This window comes from Sphaerodactylus townsendi, linkage group LG13 (genome assembly GCF_021028975.2).
Source record: "Sphaerodactylus townsendi isolate TG3544 linkage group LG13, MPM_Stown_v2.3, whole genome shotgun sequence".
NCBI classification, from domain to species: domain Eukaryota; kingdom Metazoa; phylum Chordata; class Lepidosauria; order Squamata; family Sphaerodactylidae; genus Sphaerodactylus; species Sphaerodactylus townsendi.
In genome coordinates, this window is record NC_059437.1 from 49,475,848 (window position 1) to 49,497,558 (window position 21,711).

Genomic DNA, 21,711 nt, shown 5'->3' on the forward strand with positions numbered 1-21,711 from the left:
CCTAAATCTGCGCCCTTGCAATAAAGAGAAAGTCAATCATGCACACCTTGAGAAAGCCCCGGGGACCATTTTTAACTCACCCAATTTTAACAAATGACATTCTTCACCCATATTAAAATCTGAAAGCGGCAAATCTTCCCCATGAAAATTACTGCCCTTTCACCTATTTACATGCTATGAATATCGGATGGCGTTGTGGCGTCCTGGACGAAAAACAGTACAGTTTGCTGGGTCGGCAGTGCTCTCTGAAAGAGCTCCTCTCCTACTGGCAGACTCATTTATTACTCATCTGCATTCTGATTTAATGAATAGGCACCATTAAAATTTAAAGACGCCTAAACTGAAAGGCATGCCAGTCAAGCTTCATGTTTAATGTAACCTGGTGTATTATCATAATGGAGAACTCCTATGGAGGAGTACCGGTCTTTTCATGCAGAGCCAGTGATTTTCCATGAGACTTGAAAACACGCTGGATGATTTAAAAATATGTATTATTACCAGCATTCGATTTAGGGAGAAAATGATACCCACATTCTTTAAAATAGAAAACTCTAGATTCCTCCCCATTCCTTGCAACTTATATTTTCCCATTATGCCCATATAAAATATTTTTTCCAGGCTTTCATTATATGAAATGCCAGATGCATTACAAGGGAGACGAGCAGGGTCATAGTCAGATATTCAACTGGGAATTCTCCCTGTGGAGAGCAATTTTGTTGGAGCGGCAGAATGGAATGAGAAGATGCTTTAACCTTTCTTTCCACACCGTTTTTTTTCTGGCAGAAACAGCCCTGGAAAAGTTTTATTTGCCCCACTGCTGGGGACATGTATCGTAGGATTGCATGATTACATGACACACAGTCCCAGGCAGCAGAGCAAATTGGGGCCACTCTATAGCCACTGAAGAAGAAGAAGAAGAAGAAGAAGAAGAAGAAGAAGAAGAAGAAGGAGGAGGAGGAGGAGGAGGAGGAGGAGGAGGAGCAGCAGCAGCAGCAGCAGCAGCAGCAGCAGCAGCAGCAGGAGGAGCAGCAGCAGCAGCAGCAGCAGCAGCAGCAGGAGCAGGAGCAGCAGCAGGAGCAGGAGGAGGAGGAGGAGGAGGAGGAGGAGGAGGAGGAACCCTACCTCGCATATCTGATCAACTGAAAGCAAATTCCCATAAGAGGCATTACAGGTGGTACAGAAGCAAGAAAACAAGGAGATTATCTACTGTCCCAAATTTCCTAACTAGCACTCTGCTGCTGTAACTAGTAACATGTATACACATTACGGGATACTTAATTGTGCCTCTTGCCTCCTTGGAGCCAGTAGTGACGGGCCTATCAACCTTTTAGGGTACTGAGACTAAAATACCAAGTTATTGGGGTTTCGACTGCACAGAAAGCATCCATTGTATGAAAAAGATTCCGATGGTTACTGTCATCCATTGTCCCATGATTTTGATTATCTCCTTTCCCCCAGGGGTGTACCACCCAGGGGGACATATGGGGTCAAATGTCCCTGAGCTGTGGTCATTTAGTCATGTGGGGGGCAGGAAATTACCCCCACACCCCTCCTCCTTCAAATCACTTCCAGCTTATGGCAACCCTATGAATCAATGTTCTACAAACGTCCTATCATTAAAGCCTTGCTCAGGTTTTGGGGGTGGAGCCTGTGGAGGGTGGGGTTTGAGGAGGGGAGGGACTTCAGTGAGGATAATGCCTAAAAGTCCACCTTCCCAAAGTGGCCATTTTCTCCAGATGAACTGATCTCTGTTGCCTAGAGATCAGTTGTAATCCCAGGAGATCTCCAGTCACCACCTGGAGGTTGGCAACTCTATGACAATGGGCTCCCACCCTTTGAAAGAAGGGGAAGCTTTTGCCCAAGATGCAGAGTTCCTGCCCTCCCGTTCCTAGCAAACTGATACATGTCTTGCTTATTTTGATTGGCATCCGTTCTCCAGGGTCTCAGACAGGCCTCTAGATCAGGGACAGCAGATATTGAACCTGGGTCTGTCTGCAAGAGGTGTTCTTGTATTCTGCAGAAACTGTTTGCAAGGGGGTGGTAGCAATCAAGAAAATAGCACAAGGGGCAAGGCTTAAATACCCCCTGCCCTTTCATTGCTGCTCAAATACGTATTGGAACTTTTCGCCATTTTAATGGGGACTTTGAAATTTTAAATCAGTTGGGAGACATAGCCAAGAATCCCCCATATCTCACTTTTTGGCCCTGAATCTCTCTGCCCCACCCCCATTCCCCTGCCTAATAAACTTCACAGGCCTTTAACCTGCAGATCAGTAATGACCACAACATTAATGGACGCGCAGCCTCATTCACTGTTTCACCGAATTGCTTCCGTTGCTCCATTTGTAGCTGTCTATTTTTGTTTTGGGTTTTTCGGGCACGCTCGGAGCTCTTCCTCCCTCAAGTCTAATAAACTGTGACCCAAACGGTGTTTATATTTTGTCATGTCCAATGAGCCAAAGATTTAATTAGGTTGAAGACATTATCGGTGGCAACTCACATCCTGCTTTGCTAATGATCATTGCTAAATGTGCTCTCTCTAATGCCTTGCCAAGCCTCGCTCAAGATGGCACCCCGCACCTCCATTTGGATGCCCGCTCTGGAGACAGCGGGTTTGCTGCCATGACCTTAGGCATTTATCAAGGAAAAATAATTATTGATGGCTGGTCCATCTTGCCAAATCACTCTGCCTAATAGCTAGATGTTCCATTCTGCAAAATGGAGGTCGAATCTACTTTGCTGCCATTCCAGATGCCCTCTACTTTGTATCCGGTGTGGCAGCTGTTTCTTTTAACTACCATATATTTTGGAAGGAGTAGGCCGAGGGATATTCTGGGAAAATGGTGATAAGATTGTAGGGGTGAGCCCCGTGAACCCAGCAGAGCCTCAGAAAGAGCACAGGAACACCTGCGCCATCTGTGCCCTTCTGGGTTCACACGCTCACCTGCCCAAGACCCCCATGAGTCATAGGTCATGAGATGCCTGACTCACCATCACAAGATGCCCCAGACAAAGGGACAAAGGGGCTCATGCCCCCAGGTATGGATTAGGCCAGGACAGGAACGTTTCCTCTCTCACGTACGCAGCCCCCATGAGTCATGTACTGTACAATATTCTCCCGCTCTCCCGCCTCCCGTCCCGCCTCTCGTGAAAACCCTAATAAAAGGTGCCAGGGACCAGACCACGGCAGATTAGCCGCTGGCTTCTCTCCACCGGATGATATCGCTGCGTCTCGCCTCTTCCTTGCGACCCTCGCGGGCCGACTTCATAAAATAGCCTAAATAATGAGAACTGGGTCAGACCAAGAGTCTATCTAGATTCAAGTCCAGTAACACCTTCAAGATCAACAAGATTTCTGAGGCGTAAGATTTCAAGAGGCAAAGCTCCCGTTGTCAGATACCAAAGGGAGTTTCGACTCTTGAAACTTACACATTGGTCTTCCAATGAAGATCAATGTGACTACCCAACTGAAAAGATCTATCTAGTTTCAGCATTGTTTCCAAAAAACAGCCATATTTCTCTGGAAGCACAGAATCAGGCAAAAGATTATGGCGAGTTGGAGTGGTTCCAAGTAATTATCACGGCTAACAATAATCAAAAAGGTGGTTTATCATGTCTGGGACAGCTTCAGGACAGACAAAGGGAAGCATTTCTTCACATAAGACATAATTAACATGGAATGAATGATAGCACAAGGGACTCAAGTTTAAAAGGCTGTATAAACAAATTGTTAGACGCACTTGTCATGATCAAGATATGTAAGGTGTATGAGGTGTATAAAGGGTATGAATCAGATTATCAAGAAAGGAGGAGGAGGACAAGAACGACAAAGACAAGGAGGAGGAGGAGGAGGAGGAGGAGGAGGAGGAGGAGGAGGAGGAGGATAAGTTTGGATTTATACCCCACCTCTCTCTCCTGTAATGAGGCTCAAAGGAGCTTACAAACTGCTTTTCCTTCCTCTCCTCACAACAGACACTTGTGAGGTAGGTCAGGCTGAGAGAGTTCTGAAGAATCCTGAGTTCTGAAGAGTTCTGTCTCAAGCCCAAGGTCCCACAGCAAGCTTCATGTGTAGGAGCAAAGAAATAAATCCAGTTCACCAGATAAGAGTTTGCCGCTCAGGTGGAGGAGTGGGGGAATCAAACCCAGTTCACCAGATTACAGTCCACTTGTAATGAAGAAGTTTGGAAAAGGGAGGGACCTCATGAGGTATAATTTATTTAAATGTATTTATTTAAAATATTTTTATGCTGCCTTTCCATCTGATCAGGGGCCCCAAGGTGGTAAACATTAAAAAAAATAAAACATTGGGGGGGAAAGCATTAAGAGTAGGAGGAGAAGGAGAAGGAGGAGGAGGAGGAGGAGGAGGAGGAGGAGTTTGGATTTATACACCACCTTTCTCTCCTGTAAGGTGACTCAAGGTAGCTTACAAGCTCCTTTCCCTCCCACACCTGGTGAGGGCAGTGGGACTGAGAGAGTTCTGAAAGAATTTTGACTAACCCAAGGTCACCCAGCAAGAATGTAGGAGCGCGGAAAAACATCTAGTTCACCAGATAAAGTCTGTGCCACTCAGATGGAGGACTGGGAAATCAAACGCGGTTCTCCAGATTAGAATCCACCTGCTCTTAACCACTACACTACTGGCTCTCATGTTTGCTACAGAGTACACCCTCCAAAGATGCCATTTTTTCTGGGGGAACTGATCTCTGTAAACTGGAGAGGAGTTGTAACTCCAGGAGAACTCTGGGAGGCCAGCAACTCTGTCCCTCTGTCATGGTGCTGCAACACTACCCGAGTAAATACGCATGTGGCAGGGTTTAGTCTCCACTGAAAGGGACCCCGTCATGCCCCTCCAGTGTACGAGACCTCTCTCCAAGCAAGCAGATGCAACCCATCCATCATGACGATGAGCATTTGGCTGGTGGAGGATAGATCCTCGGTTTCGAGCTGAGCGCCAGGGCTTGGCCCACAATCAGCACGCTCAGCTTTCTTGCATCCCATTTGTCCCCTAGACAGAGTCTCATTAACCAGAGTCTCAATAAACTGCCAAGTCCAAATCTTATCGAGCACTTTCTCAGCGTCTTCTTTGAAATGGTCTGATGGGCTGGAAAAATCGCTATCATTTATATAGTAAACGCAGGTTCCGTGGAAGCAGCAGGACTCGAAAGACACGAGCTCTCCTATGCAGCAGTAGAGAAAGGCTATTATGATATAATTAGAAAATTTCTTGAGCATTCTTTAATGCTCCGTTCGGATTTTTCATGCGACTCATTTGTTCTGCGAGGCGCACTGTTTGCTCAATAAAACAATGATACACTCCCGAGGGTCCCAAGGGAGAGAATGCCATTTCACTCAATTGAATTAGGCAAGTGGTTAAAAATGGTGAAGCACAAATGTCAAAGAACATTTCTGAAGATCTGTATAAGGGCGTGAAGGATTGGCCCATATGGGTCTGAACAGCAGTCTTCAAATAACTCAGAATAAGGCGGCAAACTACGGTTGTAAAATTCCAAGTATCTGTTATATAAATATATCCAGGTGCCCTCCACCACTCCCATGCCCCCCTGCCCCCCACTTATCTTAGCCTGCTGTGGGCCGCCCCTCAGCCAGGCTGTGCCAGGCCGCTGCCACCCCCCTTCCCCCATGTGACCAGCTGGTGTGCGCCCAGGGACTTTCCGCTCCTAATATAAAGTGCCATCAAGTTGCAGTTGACTTTTGGGCCCCTTCCGCACACGCAAAATAATGCGTTTTCAAACCACTTTCACAACTGTTTGCAAGTGGATTTTGCCATTCCGCACAGCTTCAAAGAGCACTGAAAGCAGTTTGAAAGTGCATTATTCTGCATGTGCGGAATGAGCCTTAGTGACCCTGTAGGATTATCAAAGCAAGAAACTAATGGAGGTGGTTTGCCATTGTCTCCCTCTGTGTAGCAAGTCAGGACTCCCATCCAAGGCAGTCTCCCATCTAAGGACTTATGACTCTGCATAACATCTGAGATCGAATCAGACACGACCAGGCTGGGTCATCCAGGTCAGAACTCTTATGTTGAGAGGGAATGCAGAAAGACCACGTGTGGGCTAAAGTAGTACAGTTAGGGTCACCAGCCTTCATATGGGACCCTGAGATCTCCCAGAATTACAGCTCCAGACTACAGAGATCAGTTCCTCTGGATCATTGATTTGGAGGGTGGCCATTATATTTGCATTATACCCTGCTATGACATAACCTAGAGACACCCCTTACCTCTCTAAACCTTGCCCTCCCCAAACTCCAGCCCCAAATCTCAAGGAATTTCCCAGGTATGGGACTTCCATCCTGTATGGCATTATACCCCAAAGAAATGTCCTCCACATAGTGATGTTCTAGAAATATCCTCTAGTCTCTATGGTAAAGACCACAGAGACTAGAATAAGCAGTCTAGAGATCACCCAGGAGTGACATCACATTCTCTCCTAACTCTATCTGCCCCAGCTATTATCGCCTCTCCCCCCCGCACATATTCACATCCTAAATCTCCCAGCATGTTGGGAAATGTTGGGAAACTTATCTACTCTGTCTTCTCCAATGGGAGCAGACTGGCAAACACTTATATTTATGGAAGAAGGTAAACGTGACTTGAATTACTAGCTGCACAAACCTGAGCAGAGTTATGCTTTTCTAAGCTCATTGACTTCAGTGGACTCGGGGTGTTTGTAAATCTGCCGTTTGTAGCACGGTGGTGAACAGAGCGTTCCAGCATAACACTGCTAAAATGTTATAGCATTAGCAAGGGGGCTTGTTGTTAAGAGGAGAACTCCTGTTTGCAACAAGTCATACCCGCCCTTCATTCAGCAATTCCACTTAGGAAGTTTTGATTACGCGAAACAATTTATCTGGCTAGTTTTTCTGTTCAGCATTTGTTTTGTAATTGTAAACAGGTCATTAAGTGTTACTTATTGTTAGTTAGGTTTGGCATATGAAAGTAAACTGGTCGTTTTGTTTTGGTTTACTGCAGAACTTTGATCCCGTGTTTACTTTGTAAGCACCAAATGTCCAGACGCGTGTTCTGTGTAATATATATATAGGCCCTTTCAGCACAAGCCCCTGAAAAAGTTTTGCAAACACTTTGCAAATGTTTTTTTAAAAACCTCATATGTACACACTCACCCTCTTAAAAATGCTTTCTGGCCACCATTTTGTGGTCATTCCTTTTTTAAAAAACTCTTCTTAGATTCATAGCTACGAAGCTTTGACACCTCAGACTGCAATTCTCTAGTGGTCATGACCACATAACCAGTGGTGGGATCCAAAAATTTTAGTAACAGGTTCCCATGGTTGTGGGATTCAAACTGTGGCATAGCGCCAATGGGGCTGGCCGGGGCACGACGGGGGCATGGCTGGGCATTCCAGGGGCGAGGCATTCCTGGGCAGGGCTGTGGCAAGGACGCAGCCGCTGCGCCAGTCCTTGGGCGGGAAATGAACGCACGCAGGCGCAGGCTGCCACACATGCTGGTGCACCTCCTGCTAGACCAGGGGTAGGGAACCTGCAGCTCGAGAGCCGCATGCGGCTCTTCTGCCCTTGCACTGTGGCTTCACGAGCCGAGCTGCCGGCCCCATCCTTGCCCACCCTGCAAGCAGCAGGGCGGGCGCACCAACTGCCCGTGGTTGGCTGGGCTGCGCCGCGGGCTTCCCCTCTCGCCCGCCCCATTGGAGCGGGGCGGGCGCTTTCCCAGCGGCCGGCGATGCCAAGCTGCCGGCTTCATCCTTGCCCGCCCTGCAGGCAGCAGGGCGGGCACATCCATGCACTTCTCAGAATGAACGGAGTAAAAGGTAAAAAACCCCAATATATATAGTGTTATCTTTATTTTAAATGTCAAAAATTATTTGCGGCTCCAAGTGTTTTCTTTTCCCATGGAAAACGGGTCCAGATGGCTCTTTGAGTGTTAAAGGTTCCCTACCCCTGTGCTAGACTGCTTCAGGTTCTGCGCGCTACTGCTGAGAGGAGGGGCGTAACTAAGGCAAAAATCACGTGGCAAAATCACCAATTAGTAACCCCCTCTTGGCACACCCAAATAATTAGCAACCTACTCTCGGGAATCTGTGAGAACCTGCTGGATCCCACCTCTGCACATAACTATGAAAACATGACCACCCCAAAAATTTTAAAATGGAACAACTGAAATACAGTGTGAGATGGTCAGTGTGACCTCAGAAAATGTCACCAACAAGGAAGTCCGGATACTGCAGAGAATTGTGGGAAATGTTTTAAAGAGATCACACAGCAAGTTAAAAGGTTTTCAAAAGGTTTTCAAAAAAGAATTGCTACAGAACAGCACACTAAGAAAACTTTTCAGGCAGGAAATAAAACGTTTGGGGCTAAAAACCATATGGAACTCCATAGAGGAAATGTTTTATTTCCTGCCTCGAAATGTTTTATTTAGCTTGTGTGGAAAGGATCATTGATTCACAACCAGGATGGTTACATTTTAAATTTCACTGAACAGTCTTCGGCCGTTTCCGCACGAATGCAGAAGCGGCCGGGTCGGCGTACTTGACGCCAACCCGACGACGCTAGGACCGTCCGCACGGACGGTCCTAGAAAGAGCCGGGCAGCCGGTAGCCGCTGGAAGTGCCGGCGCCCGGGTCGAATTCCGGTGACATGTCCCCGGGCCTCCGGCGCGTCGCCAAGGCCTGGGGACACGCCCCCTGGCCCTGCGCGCCCGCTCCAGTGGTGCAGGGCAGGGGAGCGTGTCCCCAGGCCTCGGCGACGCGCCGGAGGCCCGGGGACAAGGTAAGTGCCAGGTGCGAGGAGGGTGGGGGAGGCGTCTTGAAGCCGCTGCCGTTTGCTCGGCAGCGGCTTCAAGGCGACGTTTCCCCAACAAGAGCGCTTCCGAGCGCTCTGGGGAAACACCGGCTTCACGGCGGTCGGGTGGCAGTCGAGCGGCGCGGCTGCGATGCAGCTGCGCCCCCTGTGCGAATGGCGGCCTTCGTTTATTATTTAGAATGGATCATTTTGTCTAACTTCTTCGTGGCTTAATTGCTTGTTTTTACTCGGTTTTTCCAGCCATGAAGCCTGATCATTTTTCAGCTTAGTGTTGCGGTCAGTTTGTGTGACTAGGGTCTCTGAGACCCAAATTCAAATTCCCACTTTGCTATGAAACTGACTGGGTGACCTTGGGCCGTGTCTCTCTCTCAACCTAAACTATCTCACAGGGATGCTGGAAGGATAAACGAAGGAAGAATGATATAGGTAGCCCTTAGTTCTTGGGTGGAAGGGTGAGGTAAAAATGTACTAAATAAACAAAAGCATGCTCTTTTTTGAACTGGCTGACGCTGCATATTTTTTTGGATTTGTGATATGCTGGAGCAATCATGCGATATCAAGCTCTGCGCAGTAAAATGTTAACAATCCTTGCGTTCAAATATGTTGCGCTCGCAACATTATCCAACCGACATGGAATGTGCTGTGCAATTAAAACAGAGACCAAAAGCAAAATCTATTTCTGGGCTGTTGCTGTGCCCTCTCAGCAGGATAATTCATTTCCTCATAAATCTGGAAATCAGTTTTTACAGATTACTAAATGGTCACAGATAAGGAAAACGTGTGTTTTGGTAAACAGCTATAATGCCAGGCTTGTGCTGTTCTGTACCGTTAATCGAATCAACGGGCTGGGCCCAACTCGGCAGTGCAGAGCGGAAAATCCATAACAGTTCTTGGCAGCGAGAACATCTGTTTGTTGCTGCAGGCTGCCAAGAGAAACAAGTCCCTCTAGCAAAATGCTCTCTCCTGCAGCAACAAACCAGCCCTCAGGGTCTTGAAACACACCCCGGGAAGTCCTTGTACACCCAACAATTTTTTTTATTCTTGCCAAATAGAGTCATGGGCCACATTACGAAACACTTACAGTGCTGTGCTAAGGATAGTATCTCCAGTCTAAGCTCATTCGTTTCTCTGATAGGTCCCAATTAAAATGTTAGTTGAGAGACATTATTCATTGATTTTGCTTATGTTGCATGCTGCTTCTCAAATGGATATGGTGTTGATACCATTTCTTTTTGCCTCCTTATCTGTCTCCCTCTCTGCTACCCTGTTATGCCAAATGAGCAAGGCTTCCTTCCTTCCTTCCTTCCTTCCTTCCTTCCTTCCTTCCTTCCTTCCTTCCTTCCTTCCTTCCTTCCTTCCTTCCTTCCTTCCTTCCTTCCTTCCTTCCTTCCTTCCTTCCTTCCTTCCTTCCTTCCTTCCTTCCTTCCTTCCTTCCTTCCTTCCTTCCTCCCTCCCTCCCTCCCTTCCTCCCTTCCTTCTTCAAGACTCTAAGACAATCTCCCTCAGAAAGGTTAATTGGAAGCCATTAAAAGTTGCCAAAAAGAACCAAAACAAGGTTCAATATTTTTATACAGGCACTTGCTTGATGAAAAGGATAGCTGGACATGGCGTTCAACTTGTGTTGCCATTTCCCCCAGTCTGTTGTTATTCTTTTTTTCTGCTGGGTTGGCTCTCTGTGTGTGTTTTCTTTTTTTAAAAAAATCTGCTTTTATTATTAGGTTGGTGGTATTTTACTGGCATGGTTTATAAGAGGAAATTGGAATGAAATTGTTAGGAAGGATGGCTGGTTTTGTTGGCAGAGGAAAGAGGAATGACAGATCATCTTGTCCCTAATGGGGAAGGATACCTTCAGCTGCCCTGGCTCATCAGCCCACAAGATCCGGCTGCCATTTTCAGAAATTGGGCCAGATAACCTCTGTGCTCCCTTCAAGCTCTGAAGCCCGAAAGTTGTGCGAAAAATCCAAGTATCATCTGCAGAGCACTGCTCAAGTTCAGCTGGGAGCTACAAGGGGTCGATCTTCTCCCGCCTCATCCCGCAACATTCTCTCATGCTATTTTAATCAAGCCAGCTTTTTTCTCCTTTCTAAAAATACACCTGACAAATCCAACATATTGCTGCCACTGCTACTGCCAAGTGAACTGCCCCATCCAGATGGATGGCTTGCAGGCTCATTGTTTTTAAGGATTAGCTAACACACCAACCTACCCCTTCCTCCCCAGACTCTCCACTTCCAGCAGTTTCTTATCCATTCTTTTACATTATTGGTACATCAAAAGAAGGAAGGAAGGAAGGAAGGAAGGAAGGAAGGAAGGAAGGAAGGAAGGAAGGAAGGAAGGAAGGAAGGAAGGAAGGAAGGAAGGAAGGAAGGAAGGAAGGAAGGAAGGAAGGAAGGAAGGAAGGAAGGAAGGAAGGGACAATTGTTTAATAGAAACCAGAAAATTTGTATGATTCTGGATATAACCAGAAGAAGAAGAATTTGGATTTATACCCCACCTTTCTCTCCTGTAAGGAGACTCAGGATGGTTTACAAGTTCCTTTCCCGTCCTCTCCCCACAACAGACACCTTGTGAGATAGGTGGGGCTGAGAGAGTTCCAAAGAACTGTGACTAGCCCAAGGTTACCCAGCAGGGATGTAGGAGTGCGGAAACACATCTGGTTCACCAGATAAGCCTCTGCCACTCAGGGATAGGAGAGGAGAATCTAACCTGGTTCTCCAGATTAGAATGTTACGAAGTAGCCAACCAGATGTTAGAAAGCAGATGTTATAACCAGATGTTATGAAGCAGCCAACTGGCTGCCAATGATATATATCTTCCCACTAAGGTGAAGCAAGGGAGTCACGCCACCAAAAATGTTCTTTCTCATGCTTGGAGCACAGGTTTTGAAGATAAGCCTGGAATCTTCTCAGGCTCAGACTATCCATCCAAGTGAAAGAAGAAGAATTTGCCTCCTCCCTGCCCTTCTCTTTCAGAAAATGGAAGGCAGGTCTAACCAATGATTCCAGAGGGGTAGCCATGTTAATCTATGGCAGCAAAAGGAAAGCAATTGGGAGATTGCTCCAAGAATGCTATGAGATGCATCCAAAGGAGGTAACGACAGAACACCACTCATTGTCACCACACTGTTTATAAAATGGCAGGAGAAAGATCCAATCATGGATCTTCTAGTTTCATCCTTGGGGTGCCATCTTGGGAGGGTGGGGTTTGGGGAGGGGCAGGATCTCAGCAGGGTATAATGCCATAAAGTCAGCCACCAAGACAGCCATTTTCTCCAAGGAATCTGATCTCTTGTCCTAGACAGGCCCCCAGGAACCAACAGACACTCCAGACACTGCTATTCAGTGTGCAGTTATTTAATAGTGTTCCTAGTACACAAGGCTAGGAACAGAGATTTGCAAACTGAAACACAACACAACTGAAACACAAGACAGCTCAGCCGCAACCTCTCTTTTATAGCCAGCCTCCCATTCCCTACTGCAATAACCTCTTGCAACTGGATTACTTTAGTCTGGCTCCTGTAAGGACTTAGCATCCAAGTCAGCTCACCCCATGGCTGCTAACCTGCTACTACATCTCCTCTGCTGTAACCTACTACGCAGTATCCTCCTGAGTTGCTTTTGGTGTTTTGGAGATGGGGGAGGGGGGTGACAGGGCTGGCAGGGTTCCTTCTGGCTCATTGTGAAGAGGCTGAAGAGCCTCAGAGCTAGACCCTGGCTGGGGAATCTCAGGACTTGGATCCGGGGATCACCCACATGCTCTGCCGGAGCCTCTAGACCTGGTCCTACATTAATCCTACAGGGATTAATGACTGGTCGGGCTCGGCATATACAGGGGGTGCCTGAGAATCTGGAACCAAAACTATCCCCTTCTCTCCATCTGAGTCTTCTTCCCAGAGGCCCTCTACTAGACCAAGCTCAGCCATAACATCTCTGTAGTCTGGAGATCAGCTGTAACTCCAGGAAAACTCCAAGAGGGTGGCAACTCTAGGTGGTTAAGGCTCCTTTGAGAAGGAGTTCTGCCCAGAAAGGGCTTTAGCTGAAAAGGTCCTGCTTTCTCGACCAAAGGAACAGGGCGTTTTCAACATGAGAATCATCTTGTTTTTCAAGAGAAGGATTTTGGCAGTGATCTGGTACCCTAAGTCTCAAACGCAACACATGGCAAATGCTAATGAGGGCTATTATATGAACAGTAATCAACACTAGCCAAAATGGAGAACGCCTAAAGTTTACGATAATTTATGGATGCCTTCAGGTTCTCAGCTCCAGCAGAAAATGCCAATTTGTCAATAAAAAAAACATTCATCTCCCAAAGGACCACATGTCTTGTATCTTTCCGAAATGGAACATCAGCCATCACTTTTGTTCCCAATATTTCAAACTCATTACAGAATAATTAGGATATAGATCTTTGCAGAGGCATATTTACTGGTTTCCCCCTTCGATTCTGGAAGAGACATACAATAACTGAGTTAGGTTTCATTAACTCAGATCTTGCTGCCAATATGAGAAAAGTTGCTTGTGTGCTTAAAAAAAAATAGAGGCAAGAAATCTAAGTTATTAACCAGAAAGTAAGATTTCAACTATGTCCTCTTATAGTACTCATTTTATCATGAAAAAAATGACAATGTTTGTACTATGATTGATGGATGCTGATGCACAAGAAACCCCTGTTCTGTACAATGCACTGCGCACTGTGGACGACAACATTCTCTGTCCTACTTTGGAGCTGGTGTTCTCAACTTTGGTAGAGTACACTAACAACACATGGTCCGTACGCCATGGTCCTTTTATTTGTTCTTCAGAATTAGCATGGCAGGTCCCTAGCTCCAGGGTACAGATCCTTTTTGCATACAGGTCTCAAATTCAGTTCTTGGTTTACCTCCAGCTCTCAGGTTGTAAGAGTTCGCTGCTGGGGAGCCAGCTAGGGCTGTCAACACTGAGGTAAAGAACCATGTTTTTGAATTTAAAAAACCCTTTTATCCCATGTGACATTCAGCCTTTTGGACTGCAGATTAGGTACCACCATTCAAGTTTGACAGTCTCAGACCTGCAGATCCCCTTGGAGCTTTGAGCAGGTGCTAAGCAGAAGCACTTACTTGAATGCGTTGGCATCTCCATGCACCTTGTAGTTGTCGGAGCTGATTCGTGAGATGACTCTCGTGACTGCGACAAGGATGCCGATGTTGACCTACAGGAGAAAAACAGGAGGGGTTCGTCAGAGGAGCGTAGAAGAGCCAGCGTGGTGAAGTGGTTCGAGTGTCCAGTTGGAATTTGCGAGAGCTGGTTCAAAGCTCTGCTTGGCCAAGAAACAGATGGCAGTCACTTCTCTCTCAGCTTAAGGTTACTGTAAACCCAAAATGGGAAAGGAGAATTCTTGAGCTCTTCAGAAGAAGGAAAGTACACAGATATATTTGATAGAAACAGGGCATTTGGGAGACTGAAAAAAGATATGGGGGAACCACCCTTTCAAAACATTGAACGGTCATCTTTCAAAGAAACAGTAAGGGACAGAATATCCAACATGGTACAAATAACAGAACTGAAGTTAAGCAAAAGATGCATGAATCTTTCCTATTTCATTTCTTGATGTAGTTACTTATATTTTTTTCAACACTTTTGTAGGTCCATGTGTAATGCTGCCTGCATGGTATTTCTCTATACAAAGTATATCTTTTATATGTATAATATGAATCTAACACATAATGTTGATTTATTGACCCACAAATTGCATTGAAAAAATAGATGGGGAAATTTGGTATGTGGGAAAAAACCCAAGGAAGTCACTATCCAGAAACAAGCAATGGCAACTACTTTTTGTCATTCCCTGTCTTGAAAACCTTACAAAGTGGCTATCAGTTGACTGTGACATTCCACCACCCCATGCCTGTATTTATACACACAGGAACGTTCGTTCGTTCGTTCGTTCGTTCGTTCGTTCGTTCGTTCGTTCGTTCGTTCATAACTTGATCTATACCATAGTTTCAGGGTGACTAACAAATGGGTTTGAAACCCTGTTAAAATATACAAAGTTAAAATCAGAATAAAAACATAGTTAAAACATAGGTCCCTTCCGCACACACAGAATAATGCGTTTTCAAACCACTTTCACAACTGTTTGCAAGTGGATTTTGCTATTCCGCACAGCTTCAAAGAGCACTGAAAGCAGTTTGAAAGTGCATTATTCTGCATGTGCGGAAGGAGCCATAGTTAAAACATAAAATTTGTAAAAATCCCCACCATCACCCTGTGGCTAGCATCAGTGAAAGGGTCCGGGGGGGAGGGGGGTTAACCACTAAAGGCTTGGGTAAACAGCAAGATTTTCACCAGGTGTCTAAAACGATATAATGTTGGTGCCTGATGAATTTCTAAAGGGAGGCTGTTCCACAATTTAGAGCCTTCTGCGGAGAAAGCCCTCTCCTGTGCCCCCCACCGCACCTCAGCAGTGGAAGGGATTACCAGGAGGACCTCTCCACTTGATCTCAGTGTACGGGCCGGCTCGTATGGGCAAAAACGTTCCTTTAGGTAGGTGAGGCCCGAGCCATTAGGGCTTTAAACATAATTGTCAGTACCTTGAACTGGGCCCGATAGTGTGGCAACAGTGTGAGAACTGCATCCCATCTGGGGGAATCTCCCTTCCCTTCCACAGTCAATCTAACAACTCATCAATTATGTCTGATCTGACATCCATCTCTGTTCCTCTTATCTCCTCACTTTCAGTTTTTAACAGTTTCATTTTTCAAAAAATTACAACACGATATTAACTTCAAGAGAAAACTATTACTGCATGAAACAACCCAGAGGCGAGTGAAGTCTCTTCATGATCTCCAATACTGAAAATTAATTCAACAGCATCCCTTTATTAGCTGGTGCCTGCTATATCCATCATGTTCTCTATAAAACAATAACAACTTTGTCATAAAATGCCTCTTCTTGCCTTGAAACATCATAATTTGTCTCCCAAGTTAACCCTTTTGAATCTGCCTGCCCCAAATCTTCTTAGTAACGCTTGTGCAACTTTACACACCCAGCCACCTGCTTAATGTGCTAAGAGCAGCAGTGGCGTAGTGGCTAAGAGCAGGTGCACTCTGATCTGGAGGAACCGGGTTTGATTCCCAGCTCTGCCGCTTGAATTGTGGAAGCTTATCTGGGGAATTCAGATTAGCCTGTGTACTCCCACACAGGCCAGCTGGGTGACCTTGGGCTAGTCACAGCTTTTTAGAGCTCTCTCAGCCCCACCCACCTCACAGGGTGTTTGTTGTGAGGGGGGAAGGGAAAGGAGATTGTAAGCCCCATTGAGATGCCTATAGGAGAGAAAGGGGGGATATAAATCCAAACTCCTCCTCCTCCTCCTCCTCCTCCTTCTTCTGCTATGTGCACAGCCTCTGCACACCAAATATCCATAGCCTGCTGTGGCATTTTCTGACAGGTTTATGTTGCATGCATAGCAACTCTGTATAGCAACTCTGCATGCGGGGGGGGGGGCGCAGTTTTGACAATGGTGCCTACAAAGTCCCAGAGGCACATGCATTTTGCCCACCACCATCAATGTCTTCGTATAATGTGAGTCTCCAAATGCTTATGCAATTCTATACTGGTTCCATACAGGTACTGTGAGAATATTCAGCATTCCTAGTAAGTCCTTGCCGGAGTAAGATACCTGCATTTATTTGGTTGTTTCTAATCATGCAGAATGTTTTATAACTAGAATTCTAATGAAGGATAATTCCTTTTTAAAACTCTGTTGCGTTTTTATTCTGCTAAGAACTGGGTAATTTCAGTTCTTCTATCAGTTAGAAACTTTCAAAGATGCTCCCTTGAGGTTGCCAGCCCCTCCCCCTGTCTCGGCCAGCTGTGGGGAATGGGGGGCAGGATTGCCAAATTTGGATTGGGAAACTCCTGGAGATTTGGGGCCTGGGCCTGGGGAGGACAGAGACTTCTGAGGGTTTAATGGCAAGGAGGCCACTCTCTAAGGCATCCTTCTCTCCATGGGAATGGATCTCTGGACTCTGGAGATGAGCTGTCATTTCAGGGGATCCCAGGACCAACAGTTCCGCTAAGTCATAGGTGTCAAACTCGCGCCTCTCCAGATGTTATGGACTACAGTTCCCATCATCCCCTGCCAGCACGATGCTGGCAGGGGATGATGGGGACTGTAGTCCACAACATCTGGAGGGCCACGAGTTTGACACCTGTGCTCTAAGTCATTTCATAGTGCTGCGCAGAACTGAGCCATCTGGGCGAGCTCTCTTTGCCAGGTGGCCCCTTTTTTGTGTGGCACCAGTATGGTGGCTGCATAACTGGGCACCGTACAGGGGATGTTGCCCAGGCCCCACCTAGTGGCTGGCATCCCTATGCTCCTTTATTGGAAAACACAAGTGGCCATGGTTCCTCAATCTACAGGACAAATCGTTAAGAGAAAGTAGTTAATCAGCCCAGTCTTAACTGGTTGTGGCTCCAACGCAGATAAGAAAGGTCATTCCCAGATTTGGTGGGGAATGTCCTTCTCTTGGAGATGATGGGGAATTTAACCTGGAACTTGTTGAATGGCTACACAGAAGACCAGGGGCCACAGCCTCTCTTGAAGAGCCACACCGGTGACAAAGTACCTCAAAAGAAATAAACAACTGGCTGGAAATGTATGATACTAAATGTATGATACTACACTGACAGACTAAATTATCTATGCCTATGTAATAAAAAATAAAGTGAGAAATACAAAGTTTGATGTATTGTCCAAGGCTTTCACGGCCGGATTCAACTCCACCCAATTCCACCCAAACACTTAATGATTGGTTCCACATCCTGGGACATGAACTACATACACCCCACTACACCTTCCCTTTTCACTGACACAGTGTGTAACAGACTTCCCTCTGTGATACACCTCTGAAGATGCCAGCCACAGATGCAGGCGAAACATGAGGAACAAGATCCACCAGACCACGGCCACACAGCCCGCAAAACCCAAAACCAAAACAGTTTGATGGTTGTCTATGTTATTATCAATGTGAATTCCTAATCTAATAAAATATAACTGAAAAGCAGAAGGGGGCTGGAGATCTCATGAGATTACAACTGATCTCCAGGTGACAGAGACTAGTTCACCTGGAGGAAATGACTGCTTTGTAGGGTGGGGGGAAGGAGGAGGAGGAGGAGGAGAAGTAGGAGGAGGAGTTTGGATTAATACCCCACCTTTCTCTCCTGTAAGGAGACTCAAGTTGGCATACAAGCTCCTTTCCCTTCATCTCTCCACAATAGACGCTTTGTGAGGTAGGTGGGGCTGAGAGAGTTCTGAAGAACTGTGACTAGCCCAAGGTCACCCAGCAGGAATGTGGGACTGAGGAAACACATCTGGTTCACCATATAAGCCTCTGCCACTCAGGTGGAAGTGTGGGGAATCAAACCCAGTTCTCCAGATTGGAATCCACCTGTTGTTAACCACTGCACCACACTGGGTCTTATATTCCACTGAAGTCCTTTCTCTCCCAATTTTCACCCCTAAAATTTCCAGGTATTTCTCAACCTGGAGCAGGCAACCCTATTAAAACCATCCCACCGCACCCCAAAAGTTTTGAGCCTGCCTTGGTCTTACAATCAGTCCCCTAAACCTATCCACTACAGACCGAAATCCACAACACTATATGCTGGAGGAGATCTGGAAGCGGCCTGACCATATTCCAAGCATGGAGGCTTTGGCCATCGAGCATCAGCGTTTAGAATCCCAGCTCTAGGCTGGCAGTGTAGCCTGATAATGTGCTGAATAAAAAATATGACAGCTTTTCCCTTGAATAATAATTTGCAAACAGACATCTTCATTATTCAGCCATCCAAATAAAGTTGACTGTTGACATTATTCAACTAGAATTCCTGGCATTGCCTCTCCATCTAAATAATTAGTTGGAAAAATAGACTCTACCCCCCCACTTGAGTTATTTAGCACTTAAAAATTGCTCATGGCTGCCAATTAGGTTTCATTCGAAACATATATTGTCTTTGGAACGCATTCCAGCTAACTCACACTCTAGTCATATTGTAATGGGAATTATTCGAGCCAGCGTGGTGTAGCCCAATCTGGTCCCGGAAGCTAAGCAGGGTCGGTACTTGGAAGGGAGACCATCAAGGAGGACTCTGCTGTGGAAGAGAATGGCAAACCACCTCGGCAGGTGGACTCTAATCTGGAAAACCAGATTTGATTCCCCACTCCTCCAAATGAGCGGCAGACTCTCATCTGGTGAACCAGATCTGGAAAACCAGATTTGATTAGAGGGAACTTCTGAATATCAATTCCAGGAGACAACATCAGAGGAAAGCCTCTGTGTACTGTTTATGGCCCTCCATAGTAACTGGTTGTCCACTCTGTGAGACAGGGTGCTGGGCTAGATGGACCACTGCTGTGATCCAGCAGGGCTCTTCATATGTCCTTAGCAGGTGCTGGGAAATACTCTTGTGTTCAGTATAGACAATGCTGAACTAGGTGGGCCACTGGTCTGCTCCAGAAAGGTTATATTTATGTTTATTTATTTGTTTGTTTATTAAATTTGTTATACCGCACCACCCCCAAAGGGCTCTGGACGGTGTACAAAGGTAAAACCATTAAAACATCATTACAATAAAATAAGTAAAACCAGAATAATCAAATACTGTAACAGAAACAAGACAAGAAACCCATTGTCAGATGGCGCTCTCGAACCTCCTGTACCCTGGGAGGGGGCTGGGCTTATGATGGAATAGGGAGGGGAGAGAGAAAGGCAATCAGCGACTAGCCCCGCCCCCCAAAGCCCGGCAGAACAGCTCCATTTTACAGACCCTCTGGAACTGTCCAAGGTCCTGCAGGGCCCTGATGGCTGGAGGGAGAGCGTTCCACCAGGCAGGGGCCAGGACAGTAAAAGGCCTGGCCCGGGTAGAGGTTAGTCACATCGTTGAGGGGGAAGGGACCACCAGTTCTCATGTATGGACTGTTGGCCTAGTGCACAGCGGAAGGACTAGGTGCCAACTCACCCTTGCTAGAACAGGAGGTAACTGCTTGCAGTATAAGAAAAAGAAACACTCAGACAGTAGATTTAGTTCCAACAGGAATACTTTATCTCTTGTTTCTCAAAGGAACAAAAATAACAATAACTATCCACTCTCTACTCTGACAACAATCTGAGCCCGAACCTGAAGGTGAAGGAGAGGTACTGAATTGGGTATGCAGTCTTCTTATATAGTTTTGTCCAGCAAATCATTAGCTAGATGATCTAATCATCCTGGCCTGTGACCTTTTCACTTCTGCTGACTGTTACATGCCAATCACTGCAGACCCAGACAGAGAGGTCCTCCGACTCCTTGCCACCCTGCTGACTGTCACACGCCAATCACTGCAGACCCAGACAGAGAGGCTCCGACCTTTACAATTCTGCTGACTGTTACATTCCAGTCATTCTAGACCAGCATATGACCACCTTGCAATTTTCAATATCCTGACACCCCTTCTCATATCTGGTTGGAATGTTGCCTCATTACATAATAATATTTACACAAACAAAATAATTACAAACAAAAGTCATTCACATTATTTACACTCATATTACATAGTTAGTACATAGTCAGTACACAGAGTTACTTATTTCAATCAATTTGTATAGTGTCTCTGCCAAATTGTACATCTGCTAAACCCAAACCAACCACCAAGTCATTATGTTTTTGTATTGGTAATGGCTTTGTTAAGATGTCTGCGATGTTTGCAGATGATTCACAGTACTGCAACTTAATCATATTTGACTGTATCAGTTGTTTTACATTTTGGAATTTCACAGCTACATGTTTAGTAACTAATTTTAAGGTTTTCGCTCTTCTGCCATGGCTATACATGTCTGTGAGTCTTCAAAAACTGTTATTATAGGTTGTTCACATTTCTCACCCAGGTCTTTTTTTTAGCAACTGCATAACCTATTGTAGCTCATTGCATGCCTCATTAAGAATGCATACTCTGCCTCAGCAGTTGAAGTGGCAACCGCTGTTTGTTTCCGCCGAGATCTCCAACAAATCGGATGGCTGCCATATTGCATATACCAACCAATTACCGGATTTCTACATCCTGAGTCCTCTGCAAATGAGCTTTCGTCCGCATACACCACTAAGTCCTTATTGTTTTGGTTAGAAAAGTGTAAACCATAGTTAGCAGTTCCCTTCTGGCAACGAACTACTTTTTTTAGCCCCTGCCAGTCTTTCTCAGTCAGGTTTTGCAACTGTTCCTACTTAATAAAACCTACAGCAAAAGTTATGTCTGGTCTTGTCCAGTTAGCAATGTGCAGCAGGCTGCCAATTAAGCGAACGACATATAGGTCTTGCCTTTCAAATGCTTTGTTGTTATCTTGCTTACAAAAAAACAGCCACCATTGGGGTTTGTGCCACTTTAAGTATCTTGCAAGTATCCTCAGCTTTTTGTATGACACCCTCTATCTTTTGTTTTCCTTGTGTCAGAAACACATCCCCTTCTTCAGATTTACTGACTTGAATACCCAGGTATTGGGTTTAGATACCCCAAGTCTTTCAGCTTAAAATGTTTACTCAACTCAGTGTAAAGTTGTTTGGATTTGGTTGTCTGTTTTTGCAACCACACAGAGATCATCAACATAAATCATCAAAATGATACATTCATCACCAGTACCTCTGGTATATATACAGGCATCGGCCACACTTTGGTCAAATTTCATTTCACATAATGCTTTGTGTATGCAATTCCTGTTCCAACATCTGGCTGGACTGTTTCAGGCCCGCATAAAGTTTTGTTGAGCTTATAAACTCTTTTATCAACTTGTTCATGCTCATAACCTGGTGCTTGCTTCTATGTATATGGTCTCTAAAATCTGCATTTAAATAAGCTGTTTCCAAAATCAAAGTGCCTTATTTTAAAGTCTCTTTTGTCATTGT

The 21,711-nt window shown here is 45.7% G+C and overlaps 1 protein-coding gene across 1 annotated transcript in view; it reads right to left on the bottom strand.

Moving 5' to 3' along the window:
* Positions 1–21,711, bottom strand: part of ADGRD1 (adhesion G protein-coupled receptor D1) — a 296,498-nt gene that overhangs the window by 38,111 nt on the left and 236,676 nt on the right. The window contains 1 exon segment of the mRNA XM_048515018.1: positions 13,896–13,987. Coding sequence (XP_048370975.1) covers positions 13,896–13,987 — 92 coding nt within the window.